This window comes from Lates calcarifer, unplaced genomic scaffold (assembly GCF_001640805.2).
Source record: "Lates calcarifer isolate ASB-BC8 unplaced genomic scaffold, TLL_Latcal_v3 _unitig_4509_quiver_412, whole genome shotgun sequence".
NCBI classification, from domain to species: Eukaryota; Metazoa; Chordata; class Actinopteri; family Centropomidae; genus Lates; species Lates calcarifer.
This window is the reverse complement of record NW_026116942.1, coordinates 145,342-161,231: the sequence shown is the minus strand read 5'-3', so window position 1 is coordinate 161,231 and position 15,890 is coordinate 145,342. Positions and strand designations below refer to the sequence as shown.

The 15,890-nt window shown below is 38.8% G+C and overlaps 1 protein-coding gene across 6 annotated transcripts; it reads right to left on the bottom strand.

Moving 5' to 3' along the window:
* Nucleotides 1-390: 390 nt before the first annotated feature.
* Nucleotides 391-13,096, bottom strand: tiprl (TIP41, TOR signaling pathway regulator-like (S. cerevisiae)). Of its 6 annotated transcripts, none has more exons than XM_018700921.2 (8): nucleotides 12,979-13,096; nucleotides 10,531-10,658; nucleotides 5,702-5,950; nucleotides 4,893-4,992; nucleotides 4,659-4,790; nucleotides 4,303-4,398; nucleotides 4,110-4,172; nucleotides 391-1,098 (listed from the first exon to the last, which is right to left on the bottom strand). In XM_018700921.2, the coding sequence occupies exons 2-8, from the start codon at nucleotides 10,653-10,655 to the stop codon at nucleotides 967-969; spliced, it is 897 nt and encodes a 298-aa protein (XP_018556437.1). In that variant the 5' UTR covers nucleotides 10,656-10,658; nucleotides 12,979-13,096; the 3' UTR covers nucleotides 391-966. The 6 variants fall into 6 exon arrangements, with proteins under 6 accessions (XP_018556437.1, XP_050924349.1, XP_018556436.1 ...); XM_051068392.1 differs by having other exon boundaries at nucleotides 5,702-5,881; nucleotides 12,979-13,093; XM_018700920.2 differs by having other exon boundaries at nucleotides 12,947-13,050.
* Between the last annotated feature and the right edge of the window lie 2,794 nt (nucleotides 13,097-15,890).

Below are 15,890 nucleotides of genomic sequence, written 5' to 3'. Positions count from 1 at the left end.
AGCTTCATTGAAAAGGTCTGAAACTGTCATCAACTGACAATTAATGTTCTGAGACTTTAGAGGGGTGTCCAATCTGCAGTACATTTCATTTCTCTCTTTTCATTTTTTAAGGTTTAGAAAACCAAAACAGCTGAATACTGTACTTCCACAATGTGGCTCATTGGTGTGTTGAGTCACACAACATTTTTTGAAAACGTTTTCCTCTTGTTCGTTGAAGTTACCAATCAACATCTAATTGGAATGAAATTTGAGTTAAGAAAATGGACTGCATGTTGGATCAATTTGAATGATTCTTATTGGTAGAAACTCTTGTTGATTTGCACAGTGGAGGTAAACCATAAACATTCCTCAAAAGAAAACAAGAACCCAACACAAGCAGAGCAAGCTAGCTGTATTTACACAAACAAAATTTATTTGGCCATGTGGTAGACATATTCAGGCTTGTTCACCTACTATAAGTTACTGTAGAAAATACAGCAGTCATATTTACAGAAATTCTTGATGACCTTGACTTTAGTGCTGTTTTGTGTAGCTTTTTACAAATACATTATCAATCATTGTTGATATACTAACATTACAAGCATGGAATCAACTATCCTACCAATTCTTACAGGATGTCAAAATGCAGATCAATTGGACAGTGAAAAATGTATCATAAAACAAAATCAGCTCATGTATGACCAAAGCCAGGAGCTATACCAAAGTGTTAAATGGGTAACCGATTCTATATTACAGTGCATAAAGATGCACCATGAAAACAGAGACAGCCACAAGTCAAGTTGCAGCGTTTTAAGAACACACCATCATAATGGTCACATATAAAAACTATTCCTGTACAAACTATTCCTCAGATATTTAAAGGGGAAATCAATGGTTATGTTACTGTAAGGTTAAGGATGTGGTTTAAGACTACTATTTCTGCTTTTCATCACACAACATATCAGTGTGGACCTTTTAGTATACTGGTCACTGAAGGACTTCATTAACAGCTGTCTGAGGCTGTATCACAGGAAGCTCCAGCTTCTCACACACGGTGAGCTTCAGGGTTAAGTGCTGGGCGATCTCATTAGGATCAGTGTACAGTGCAGCAGGAACATTCTGAAGGAGAGAGTAACATCTGTGTTAAAGTGACAACAATAAACACAGAACATCATAGGAGAAATACGAATCTTCATGATCTTAAATTCATATTCTGGTAAGATTAACGCAAATTCTATGATTGTTTTCAGTTGTTTATACATAAATATATGGTAATGTTGGGATTGTTCTTCAAACGCAACACACTGACAACATACAAGTATTTGTGATGTAGGATGTTTTTATGTTGTGGTGATGAACAAAAGTTTTTATGTTGATTTATAATGTCACAAAAACTGTGAAAAACTGTATTTGTTAACAACAAATCATCCATGTCAGAGACAAACCAGACTTTATGTCAGAAATGCCAATGCTCAAGTGTTCAGATGATGCCGTGTGTTGTAAAAAGTGCCATGTTGTAATTTCTCAGTTTAACAGGTTGCCAACTCTCATAAAGGACTGTGTAATGGGAGAGAGGAGGAAAGTGCCGTGCTGCTGATGATAACCCAGATCCAGGTTTGGACAGTTACACTTTTTTTTTCTTCTTCAGGCACTAGCAACTAGCAAATTCAATGGAAAATAAAATAATGGATACTACACTAAAGTACCAAGTCATCATCTGTTGAAGTCAGTGAATCCTGAAGAGCATACTCAGTCAGATTGAGATCAGGTGACTGAATTGGCCTGTCAAGGATATTCCACCTCTTCACCCTGAAAAGTTCTTTGGTTGCTTTGGCCATACGCTTAGGAATGTTGTCTCACTGAATGATGAAATGTTGTCCAATGAGTTTGGCTGAATCTGAGTGCAGACTGCCCCAGTATTACTCTTGCGTAAGACAGCAGTGAAATAATTAATAGTGCCAATGAATCAGTTCTGTTGACAGACATACATGCCCAAGCCATAATGGAACCACCACCCTGTCTGAGTACAGTAACACCACTCTACCATGTCCATTTCTCCTTCCTGAGTTCACCACCAGTTGATATTTCTGTTGAACTGCTCTTACTTTTGTTATGACGATTGCATAACAATCACCACCACTTTGTGCAGGTAGCCCTACTTCAGAGTCAAGAATATCTCTGTACTCTGTCTGACATGCTTCCAAATCTACATTCTCCATAGCTTTGCCAACTTAATACTTGTTGTTAACTTTTAAATGCAGTTCAACCTCATTGTCCATCCAGACAAATAAGTCTGATTTGCTTTTTCCAGATACTTTTTTCTGCTGTCCAGCTAGAAACACTGAGCTCAGTACATGGTTTGATTGAGGGAGCTATTGGCTCAGTTGTCATCATGTGACATACTCAGTATTTACCATAGGTTGAAATTTTACTTGTGATGGTGGGTATGTGACTGATGCGCAGGCAGAGATCTGTGCATTTAGAGCAGACATGTCAAACTCAAGGCCTGCAGGCCAAATCCGGCCTGCCACTTCACTGTAAGTGTCCTGCGAGACTTTTAAAGACTATGATTATCATAAAATACTATGCCACTTTACATGAGTACAGTGAATGCATCTCGCGTGCAATGAAAGAATCTAGCCACTGGATGGCAATAATATAGCTCTGGCAGCCAAGCTCCCAAACAAGCCTCTTGTGGTAATGTTAGTTTAAACCTCAGCAGCAGCCTTTTCAGTCATTAGCCTATTAGAAGAAGTAGGGACACTTTCATACTTTATGGTGAAAGACATGATGTCAGTTAGAAATATGGAAAAACTGGTAGAATGAATATTCTGTATATGTGATAATCTCATACAGTTTGGTAAATAACTAGAATTTCAGGGGAAAATCTCTATTTTACCACAGAAACTATAGTGCAAACTAATTTCCCCAGCTATATTGATTATATCAACCATTTCCTACCGTGGTTTTTCAGTCAGTGATAGGGTTTGGAAAAAATGTAAATAGTCCCAGAATGTCCAAGAAAAGAAAAGTTGATGCAGAGTGAAGGTAATTTACTGAGAGATGGGAAAGTGAATTCATATTTGTGCTTAATGGAGACAAGTCAGTGTGTCCTCTTTGCTACGAGGCAGCGGCAGTGTCCAAGGAAAACAATTTACATCGACACACAGCAGGCACGGAGCTAAGTATGCTAGCCTTAGCCACCAAGAAAAGCAATAGAAGGTCCAAGAATTAAAAAAAACAGCCTACATTCTCAGCAGAATATGTTAGCACAAGCTACAACAAAGAATGATGCAGCGGTGAAAGCCTGCGTTATTGTGGCTGAAGAAATTGCCCGAGCTCTCAAGTGTTTTTCAGAAGGTGCATTTTTAAAGCAGTGTATGCTAAATGTACGTGAGCAGGTGTGACCTGACCAGAGACAAACAGAGCCCTGGAACTAGCAGAAAATCTAGCTGAAGAAGCACACAGTTATCTGGCTTTTTAATTAGCCGTTGATACTGATACAGTGCATTTAGCCATTTTTTAAGAGGCCTGAAGGCAGACTTGTCTGTCAATCAGGGAGCTCTTGGATGTGACTGCCATGCACGAGACGACAAGAGAAAGGGACATCTTCAGTGAGGTGGAGTAGTCTGTAAGTAAAATGAAATGAACCCTGGGAGAAGTTGGTGGGTTTTTTTAATCGATGGTGAGACTGCCATGTGTGGTGAGAGAACTGGCTTGGTTGTATTTTTAAGTATTTGTACAGTGACACAATTTTGGTAATTTTGACTCTGGCTTTGTTTAAAATCCACTGTGGTTTTGTACAAAGGCAAAATTACCAAATTAGTTTCATTGTCCAAATACTAATAATAATATGCTAAGTTACATCACAAAGCAAGCTTCATGACAACTGAGCCTACAACTATCCATGGACTCCGTCCACTAACGGAGACCATGAGATGCAGTTCAACGCCCTGGGAAAAGCTAGTAAGTGGACAACACTAACTCCAAGATTCCTAAGATCACTTCATTAAACTACTCTTCTCAAGTTAAGATTGAATTTCCATATTCAAAAACATCATTTCTTTGAAAACCATGAGCAGAGCTCTGCAGATTCCTACTTTGTAGCTTGTTATCAGCTCATTGCTCACCTTTAGTTCTGCAATTTTACTTTCCCTTGTGCTGAACTCTCGTAGCATGTAATTCTTTCCAGCCTGGAATCAAAAACAGAATCATTCATTAGTCATTAGGGCCTTTTCTATAGACTGTGTGGTATAACTGCTACATTTCCAATTCTTTGACTAGCTCATTCTAGAACCCTGCACTGCAGGCAAACCAACTTGCCTCATGATACAGTCGTGTGTCATTTATTCTTATCAACACTCCGTCCACTCGTAAGAAGAAGCGCAGCAACAGGAAGAAACTGGTGGGCATTACCCTCTGCATCATCAACAAGATAAACAGTAACATGTTACACCACAGGGTCACTCTCACAAACCATATTCATTTAACTGTATGAATGCAACATTATATTATTAAAAACAGAGGTACTGCCTCAGTGCATTAGGCAAAGACCACATAAAGACTGGCAGAAAAATCAATTAAGAGCTTAGCACAAATTTGTCTCCTCTTAAATGTTACAAAATCTGCTCCTTATTTGAATTAAAAGTATCAGCTGTTGACATGAAGACACCACTCACAATTTTGACACTGATCATTGAGACTCCGTGGTCATGCAGCTCGTCTTCAAACAGCAGCACATCATCAAAGAACATGATCTGTTCCCGAGCCTTCAGCTTCTCCATGTCAATACGTTCTGCTGTCTCAGTCACCTTCAGACACAAAATCACTCTCCATATTTCTGACTTTTGACAATTCACATAACAAAGGTGCTGATGACACTGTGTTCCATTCCATTGATGAAAATGACCCACCTTTATCTGCATATTGTCTCCTATCAGTGTGCCTCTGTAGTCAGTGGTGTATGTCCAGTCGTAAGGTCTCACCACCTCTTTGGAGTGCTCAGAATCAGCTCTGGAGATAAATCACAGAGACGCAGAGATTCATATTAACCGTGCAGGTTGAATCAGCTTTTTTTTCCCCCATATTTTTTTCAACAACAAACTACATTTTCAAAAAGGAGTTTTGTGGAGTTTTGTTGTTGTTTTCTATTCACATCGCTTTGTCTATAATTATTATTTATCCATATCATTCATATAAATAATTGCTCTAATACAAGAGCCAATCTCCTTCATTAACAGAACAAAACCAAATGCCTTGCAGAGCCAATTGTATACTGGTCACAAACTAAACGAATACTTCCTCATTTCTTCCAGCAATAACCTTTCTGCCTGATTTGGCCTGACCTGGTACAAAGAGTCAACCCATCTGGCAAATCAAATTCTTTAGAATGTATCTGAGAAAGTAAGCTCTGATACATGTGTAGGATACAAATGGACAAGCAGCTGATGGGCTAAAGGCAAAGAATTTATAGGGAGGGGACCTTGATGTCCTGATGTCAAACAGGCAGCACTGAAATTACAGTCAATGTTTGAGCCCATGTTTGCAAATTTTTTCTATTTTCTATTATTTGTTTGTTTCTTTAAAGTAGTATGATTGGAGGCTTAAATAAAACAGTTAGGGTTGGCTCAGGCCTGAACCATCTCCTAGTGATGCTGCTATAGGCCTAGACTGCCGGGAGATTACACACCCCACCCCCTTCTCACTGTGATGCTCATCTTGCCTGCTCTCCTGCCATTCCTGAGCACAGGCCACCTTGACAGCATCCTCCATGTTGTTTACTCTCTTAAGGGCATCAATGGCATTGAATTCAATGCCGTAGCCCTCTGTGTGTTGGATTCGCAGGACGTTGTCCCCAAACAGCATCTCTGGAAGGGAGGGCATGCTCATCTCTTCTGCTAACCTGGAGAGGAAAACAATAAACAGCTGACCTGGATACTGGTCATAGTCTGAAACAATGACACTCATCTCTCTGGGGAAAAACAAAATAAAACAAAAAAACACACACACACACACACACAATTCAGTTCTATGTTCACAAGTTTAGCTAAACATCATTTATTGCAAAATGTAATCAATATAGCTGGGGAAATTAGTTTGCACTATAGTTTCTGTGGCAAAATACAGATTTTCCCCTGAAATTCTAGTTATTTACCAAACTGTATGAGAATATCACATATACAGAATATTCATTCTACCAGTTCTTCTATCAACTGCTTTAATTAGCTCTAATGGGCTAATGACTGAAAAGGCTGCTGCTGAGGTTTAAACTAACATTACCACACGAGGCTTGTTTGGGAGCTTGGCTGCCAGAGCTAGTGGTTTGGGAGCCCAGCTTTTTGCAGCTTTTCAATACAGTGCAACAGTAGGATGGCAATGTTCCATTAACAAATGGTGGGAAAGGTCTGTTGTCTTTCTCCTCTTTGTTGGCACAGGTCACCTGCATATTTTGCAGAGAACGCTGCTTCACTATTTATGCAGTGTTATGTGAACTTTTTCCAAATCACTGATGTTGTTGTTTTTCATAATGATAATTGAGATCATTTTAAACGTCCAGCTGTATGTGTTTTTGTAAAAAAAAAAAGAAAAAAAGAATATCAGCCAATATTTGTGGCCAACATCTAAGGCATCAACCTTAAAATCCTGTATGGGTCTAGCTCTAATGAAAACAGGCCCAACTTTTTCACTAAGTGGAAAGTTTAATTTCTCTCTGTCTCTCTCCCATCCCTCCTGAAGCTGGTCACATTTCTGACAGGTATCCAAAACATGAGGCCCAATTTGACCATGGAATGAGCTGATCTTCAAACTTTAATGAAATACTACACTCCCCTCCAAAAGTATTGGAACAGTGAGGCCATTTCCTTTATTTTTGCTGTAGATTGAAAACATTTGGGTTTGACATCAAAAGATGAATATGCGCCCTAACCATTCAGCTATGGGGGTGCCCCTGTCCAAAAACTTTTGAGGCTTGTTTCTGTGTTTGCATCTTCTAGTGTAGCCTCTGTACTTTTGTTCATGAAGTCTTGTGCGAACAGTAGATTGTGATACCTTCACTCCTGCCTTCTGGAGGTTGTTGCTGATGTCACTAACAGTTATTTTAGGGCTTTAAAGCTCTCACAATGTTTCTGTCGTCAACTGCTGATGTTTTCCGAGGTCTACCCGCTCGACTTCTATTGCTTAGTACACCAGTGGTTTCTTTCTTCTTCAGGACATTGGTTTTTACTGGCTAGCAATGGCTCTGATTGATTTTCTATCTTCTCTCAGCTTCACAGTTGCTTGGTTTTCATGTTGGTTACACCTCTAACTGTGCAGTTTGTGTCAGTCTGCATGGGCAAAACCCAAATCTGAAAGTGAGAGTAGACATTCAGCGCTATTTATTGTTTGAACAATCAATGTAATAGGGCACACCCAAGCAACAAAAAAACCCCTGCTCACATGAAAAATGGGTGGGTTCAAACAAAATGTGCTATTTTCTAAGTTGTGTATCAGATCCAGGTGTAAATACCTGGAAATAAAAGCTGAAATGTTGATCTCTTGTCTCATATTCATCTTTTGATGTCAAACCCAAATGTTTTCAGTCTACAGAAAAAATAAATGAATTGGCCTCACTGATCCAATACTTTTGGAGGGGAATGTATATTTCAGCTGTCTAGAATCACACACAAGGGCACCGGACATACCTTTCCTCAGAATGGGCTATTTTTCTAGCACACTATGCACTTTCTCTTGATTGACAATTGGTTTTGGTCTATTTCCCATAATATTAATTCCACCATATACTATTCTACAATAATAATTTGATACATTTACCGCATTATAATGATCAGTATTGCCTACAGGGAAAACATATACTGTATAATAATTATAGATACTGTAGGTCTGCCTGGAGCTTCTCCTTAACATCTCCATCACAAATTAGCCCCAAAGCCTGAGCTGCACTTCATACACACAACAAGCTGCATGACAAACTAGACCAACTACTCTTTGCCTTAAAATCAAAATAATACACACACACACTGACCAGCTTTTACTGTTACTTTTAAACTTTTTAACAGGCAGTTGTCAATGGAGTTATGTCCAACATCCAGGCCTCAAACACAGGCTGACCGCCGGGTTTTTCTCTCGCCCAAAGATGCTTTGTTTTTCGGTGCCAAGTTTCGATACCAAGGAGACAGGGTTCACCTGTATCAGTGTTGTGAACTACTGTGTGTGTTAAAAAAAAAGCAGTTAAAAAAAGTGAGGCTCCGTTTTAGCAAGATTGATGCCAATAGTACTTGATGCAATATTTGCAAAAAGGACATTGTTGCTAAGGTCGGCAACATGACCAATTTGATGAGTGGTTGAAAAAGCCAAAGCTGAAAAATAAAACTCAAAATTTGTACCATAATATGTAATTTCATTTTCTTTGTTAGAATTGATTTTATAAAATTGGTATCGAACTCAAGGTATCGGTACCGGTATCGAAAATTTTTGAACAATACCCAGCCCTAGACAGATGTGAAATTGTAGATGTCTGGGAACTGTGTTGACTCAAAACTGAAGCTCAAAGTGAACAAAGAGATGACTGTTAAGTGTGGGCAACAGAGAGTGCGTCTGCTGCGGAGGCTTAAATCTTTGCAATGTTACTTTAACCATTTTTTATCAGTCTTTTATTGAAAGTCTCTTAATCTTTTCTTTTACTTGTTGCTGTGGAGGGCTTTCTGTGAAAGACAGAAACAGTCTCCACAGTATTGTTTAGGTCTGCTCCAAGATCACTGGAGACCAGCTGAAAGACTTGTGCTGTTTCTGGGAGAAATGCGTTGCCCAGAAAACAAAAGGAATTATCAATCTGATCATATCCTCTCTGGTGAATTCACCTTAACGCCCTCAGGGTGGCGCTACACAATACCTCTGAGGAGAACTAATCGCTGTTCTCATTCTTGCAGATTCTTCTTCATTATTTGCTTGTGTGTTTCTTTTTGTCTTGTGGTTGGGTAGATTGCAAAACTGAATTGCCCTTTGAGATAAATAAAGTTGTCTGAATCTGAATCTGAATCTGAACCATCAAAATTCTTTCTAGCTGTCTGGGAGTAGAGCTGAATGATTCTTGGCAAAACAATAATCACTATTATCTTGATCAATATTTTGGATCATGATTATTTTTCATGATTATTCACTAATTTTATGGACAAAATATTTTTATTGCACTTTCACATCATAAAAACATGTTGTTCTAGACGTTAATATAATACTGGTCCTTATTCTCAGTTAATCTCTCTGAGGCAAAATATAAATAAAATTGTACCAAAACATTGTACCAAACACCGAGTGACACTGCTGTCACTTGGTGTTTATTGGACACATACATTATTTCACTCTGTCTTTGGGATCTGGATAGATAAGGTGATATGCTGTAAAAATGTCACTGTTGTGAATGAGTTGACACTGGATGGGGTTTCAGTGGGGTAACTTTAGTTACAGTATTATTCCATGCCTTCATGCGTTCATCCCAAGATCACTGGGATGAACGCATCCCAGTGATCTTTTTCAGGTGACTGAACAGGTTAGTTGTGTTGCTTTTTCGCACACACGTCTCAAGCACTTGATTTTACATGCAGCTGAGTTTTCTACGAGCAGGGAATGCATGTAAAACATCAACATAGCAGATGATCAGGTTGATTTAATAGTGGCCAAAACTGTGATCAATATCCTATTAATTGTGCAGCCTTACAAGGGAGGTGACCAAGAAACCAACACGCATTCTAACAGAGCATCAGAAGTCCTCCAGGAAAACCTGCTGGAAGGATGACCATCTCAGCTGCACTCAATCAGCCAGGTCTTTATGGGAGTGTAGATGGAAGCTACTTTGAGTAAACTAATGCCTGGGGTTTGTCAAGGAATCTGAGAGCATGAACAAAAATATTCTCTAATCTGATGAGACAAAATGTTAACCCTCTGGGCAGAACTCAGAAACATTATGTTTGGCCATCACTAGACACTGCTCATCACCTGGTGAATACCACCCCTATAGTGAGGCAGGATTGAGGGTCAGAACTGAAGGAAAGAACAGAGAGGTCCTTGAAGAAAACCTTAACACGAGCTGAGACTGGGGCAATGGTTCACCTTTCAATACAACACTGAACTAAAGCAAACAGCCTAGACAATGAGAAGTGGGTTTGAATCAAATATCTGTAACTTTCCTAGAAAGGCCAAGGCAAAGGCAGTTCACAGTTACTTCCCATCCAATCTGATGGAGCTTGTCAGGATCTGTCAGGAAAAATGGGCTACAAATCAATGCTTGTAGAAATATACCCAACAAAAATCGCAGCTCTAACTGCAGCTGTTTTCAATTCGTCATTATGGATTACTGAGTGTTGATTGATGGATAAGCAAAAATGGCAATGGCATACATTTTTAAAAAATCTACAACAAACTGTGAAAAGTCTCTAAAGACTTTCTGAAGCCACTGTAGTTGGGCTGCATAACCTGAGAAAAAGCTGAACCCACCAGAGAGCCCAACAAAGTTTAACAAGTAAAAGCTGGAAGTAGATATAAGTAAGAGGAATATCTCACCGTTCAATGTCTTTGGATTTCATGATGTGGTTTTTGGCAGCAGTCACTTTCCATGGTCCAAAGGTGAAGTCCTGTTTACTGCTCTTGAAACCATGTGACATCATTGTGGACAGTGAGGCCAACATCAACTACAAGAGATGGCAGGAGCTTCAGTTACAAAGACTGGCTGGTATTTCAGTAGGAACAGTGACTAAAGTGACATCTCATTAAGATCTTTGAGAAAGACATTGTGGTAAACAGTGCATGACTATGATGCTTGTGCAGGACAGCAACTCTTCCTCAGGTGACAATCTCAATGAAGGACATGATTGGACTGCGTCAGCAAGGACAGGCAAGGACAGTACGTCCACAACTGCAAGATGCCACATTTGAGAGTTTAGTGGTACAAAGAGGTAGTAAAAAGGTATGAGGTGAACTCAACTGTGGCTCAAGAATTGAGGTCTCAACCAAACTGTGGATTTCGATAACAGTTACACCTCTAGTTGTAAAATTATGTGCACTTATTGTAAGTGCCACGATGTCCATATATTTTCTGGACTGGTCCCCACAGAGGGTGCGGCTGTGCAAGCTTCATTTTTGGCACCTGCATACAAACCTATGTCCACGTGTTACACTTTATAAATACTCTTATCAGGCACAAAGTCATAGAACATAGTGCTGCCTGGCCCTTGTGGGACATTTCAAAGACTCCTGTGGGTCCTCTGGTGGCCAGTGGGGCTCTAAGCAGGCACTCAGTTTGCTTATGTGTTTGGGCCAGCTCTAGAGGGAATGTATCTGGATGAACAGTATTCCATCCCACCAGTAGAGTTCCAGAAAGTTGTAACGAAAGTGCACTGAAACTGTCCTGGTGGCACCTGGTAGCAAAACACCTTACAAAGACAGTTAATGTCGCCTTTTCCTTGTCACTTATCTGTGTATCAAACACACATTTGCTTCACTGTGCTGTACCTGTTTCACCAAAAATATTTATCAAATAGTTGTGTGCCATCAGGACAGGCAGGGCAAGCAGTGCTTGACTGGTTAGAGCAAAAAAGAGACATAAGAATGATAAATTTTAAATTTGTGCGAGCATACTGTGGATAATCCTGGGATCTTTGACAGATGACTAGCTATAGCTAGCTACAGACAAGAGCAACTGTCAAATTGCCCTTGACTTCCACCCTTCTGAAATCATTATATTTTTATGACTTTTACAGACTGTGCACAACAGAAAATTAAAAAGGGAGCAGTAGCCAAGAAAAGAGCAAATTACACTGTGATTTATCATCTCATCTTATAGTATATGCTGTCTTACTAATCACCTTGGTCAACATGTGAGACAAAGAGGAGTTAGGGTGTGCTGTACTGTGTTACCATATGACAACATATCCATAACTTCCTGACATTTAAAAAAAAAAATTTAAACACTGATTGTTACATAGAGGGTAGGGTATTGTTTTAATCGAGTTATGTACTTGTGGCATGACATCTCATGACAGTTACACCCTCAAAACATTACTCTTTCCCATGTTGTCAATGACCTTGAGTGACCTGAAGAACAACTCTTGAAATTGTGAACATTTTGTCCAATGGAAATCATCTATCTGCAGCTTTTGACAAACACTGAAGGTGTATGTGGTTATTACCTATTAACGTGTGCATTATTCAATAAATTGGGTATGTTGCCAAACAGCATCATTGTGCAACGACGGAAATATATAGCAAGTGGATTCCTTACTTACTAATACCTGAGTATAATATACAAATTAGACGGATGGATATGGTTGAACAGAAATGCTTACACATACACTCATTCCATACTGACCACTAGCCAGAGATGAGTGCAGCAGGAGGGAGACTGTTCCTTCATGGTATATTTTCATTAGACAATCGGTTGTTGAACAACAGTTATTCTAACACACTGCTGTCTCAGTTTCTCTTGGTTTAAGCAGCAGAATATGTCACATTTAACATGGAAATGCTACAGCTTTAAAAACCACACTGTGCAGAAATGACTTTTAAATTTAGTCAAAAAGCCGCTACATATATTTGTAAAAGCAATTTTTTACATTTTCCAGTGAACTAAATGTTTAAAAATAAGAAAGCTACATGTCGTTTGTGCTTACCTATCCGAAGAAGTCACCGCGCTCATCAAAATCTAACTGAAATGTATTTCCTTCATTTAAAACAAACAAAAAAAAAAGAAATAATATGTGTTCATGTCTCTAGATGTAGTAGATCTGGTTTTACGCCCAGTTTGTACCGCTCATGTATAATCACACCATTGGAATGAAATGCTCTCTGCTTCTCTCTGCTTCAGACTTGTATTTGTTGTAGCGGTCTGAGTGAGGCTGAACGTTAAAGTCAGACGTCACTGACCAGAAAGACTGTAAAACAGTACAATACAACACACATGAACGGAAATAAGTTCGTTTACCTCGGTTTTGTTGTTAACTCTGTCATGCATACCTGTCATGGAGGGTACTTGAGTGCGTCAATATAAATTGTCCGGTGATGTTAGCTACGCTCACGCTGTGGTTCCGCCATTTCTTTTTTCTTTCGGGCTGGGGCCGAAAGAAAAAAAAAAAAGTCTCCTTTCCCAACCACTGAGTTCGTGAAGTCAAGGAAAGATGTGAGGGACAATTCATTAGGACAGAAAAAGAACCGCGGTGGTAAGAGAATCTGACCATCACTTACTATAGTAAGTTCTTTTTTAAACTCAACTTTATTTATAACACATGGAGGATACAGTGACAAAGTCAGTGTCTAATGTTAACGTCAAAGACAGAATCACATCATATTAAATATTAAAGTTTTCAGTCTATACAGAGGGTTCATTTAACCATCAATCACTCATAGAATGTAACAACAAAATGCGTGTTGTTGAAAATAAAAACTAACAGGATTGACATTTTATAAGAATATAACAGGAATATGTAAGTTGAGCCATTAAAATAATTATTAAATAATTATAAGGAACAGGGCAAGGGGCCAGAGTGAATTATTTTCTGACAGAGATATATAGAGTTTCCTGGCATGGCTGCAAAATTTTAGTGCATTCCACCAATATTTAGATATGTTACAGTTTTATGCTAATATAATAATAATAATATTTTTTGAATCTACACTCACTATCCCATAATGACAAAGCAGTTTTTGATGCTTGGAATTCAGCTCAGGTTCACTGCATCGTCTCTGAGATGTTTCTACACCTTGACTGGAGTCCACCTCTAGTAAATTCAGTTTATTGGATGATTTGAAAATCCATATACCTGTCTATATAAGGTCTCACAGCTGACAATGCATATTAGAGCAAAAACCAAGTAATGAGCTCAAAGGAAGTGTCTGCAGAGCCCAGAATTGAGTTGAGGCACAGATCTGGGGAAGACTACAGACAAAACTGTTCTGTTCTGAATGCTCCTAAGAGCACTGCCTTAGTCTCCATAATTCTGGAAGAGGTTTGGAACAACCAGAACTCCTCCTAGAGATGGCCACCTGTCCAAACTGAGCAACTGGGGAATGCAGCGTGTTGCATGCAAAACAGTGTGGCTCCCAGTACCAGCAGTTTATTTAATTTCCTGTTGCTAAAACCGGTACTGTTGCATTCACTGTTAAAGTTATGTTAACTTTCAGGGTTGGTATAGAATTGTGCACACGTCAGACACCAAAAATGACACACCCACAAGCAGATGGTGCTAAAAGTAAGAGCATTTATATTTTGAAGACTGGGTTATATCCCTATTTTATTTAATCTTTTTGTTATGTTATTTTATTCTTATTATTTTATTTTTATTCTGATTCTGATTTTGAACATTAACTCCCCTATCATACATCGCACAGTCAAAAGCTTCACATGCATGCTTTCCATGAATTTAGCTGCATTTTGTGATATAGCCCCTGTCCATTTCTGTTTCACTTTTTATTTCAACAGTGCAATATATGCAAAAACCTATGTTTTCAAACTTTTCCTAGGCTTTGAAACAAATTTGCAGGAAATTTGTACATAGTCTCATGATCAAAAATTCTTAAAAGAATTCTGATAAACAATGTGCAAATTACATAGGAACAATTCCCTGTAGGTTGACATCAAAACAGGGCAATCACTTGTATTAACACAAAATTTGGTCCACTAGTTTCTTATGCCCCACTGAAGCTCTGTGCAAAATTTGGCACCAATCAACCACTAGGTGGCTCATGAAATTTGCTGAATTAGCGCAGTGCTTAGCGCTGCTGCCTCACAGCAAGAAGGTTCCAGGTCTGAACACTGGTTATCCCAGGGCATTCTGTGTGGAGTTTGCATGTTCTCTTTTTCTCCTCCGGGTACTCCGGTTTCTTTCCACATTCCAAACACATACAGATTAATTGGTGACTCTAAATTTCCAGTAGATGTGAATGGTTGTTTGTGATAGTCTGGTGATCAGTCCATGGTATTCCCCACATCTTGCCTAACGTCAGCTGGGGTTGGCTCCAGACCCCTGTGACCCTTGGATATTTTTCCAAGCATCTCTTAAGCTGTAAGTATGATGCGCATGAAAATTTGCACAGAGCTAGGTAATTGCCACACAATTACAGTGTCAACACTGTAAAGTCAACAAACACAACTTCTTTTTTAACACCAACACTGTATCACATTTAGTCATTACAGTTTGTTCTTTCACTCAGGCCACATTTTGAATGTCATCAAAACAAGGGCATGTTATTCCATAACCAATGAGAAGCTGCGTAAGTGTCTCAGGATTGCCCTTACTACTTATGAACAAAACTACAGTCATTTGAAAAAGCAAGTACACCCTCTTTGAATTCTATGGTTTTATGTATCAGGACACAATAAAAAAATCTGCAAGAAAATTAAATACAACCTCAGATGAACAACACAACATATTACACCCTGTGATTATTTATTTAGGCCAAAATTTAGGAGTGAAAAACTAAGTGTACCGGAACCAGTAAGGGATGCTGAATGCTTATTGCTACCTATGGTTTTTGATACTATCATGGACAGGCCCATTTATTCTTAGTGTGATGGCTACTGTTTCTATGTTGTCTAAATGTATGTATGTCTAAATATGACTCATTTATAGTACATATCAAGTCAATTTTTTATAACACTGAATCGCAATAGAAATTATCTCAATGCACTAAGGCACTATATATATATATATATATATATATATATATATATATATATATATATATATATATATATACGCACGAACCAAACTAATACTTGCAACAACTCGTCAAGTGCTGGATGTTTACGGCACTTTTATCCAAAAGCCGACACTCAATACAAAACGGTGACGTATACCATGCAAACCAAGGCGTCGTTTGTCATCAGTCACGTGGTTTTCTGCAAAACAATACAAGCCTCAAAGCCCGAC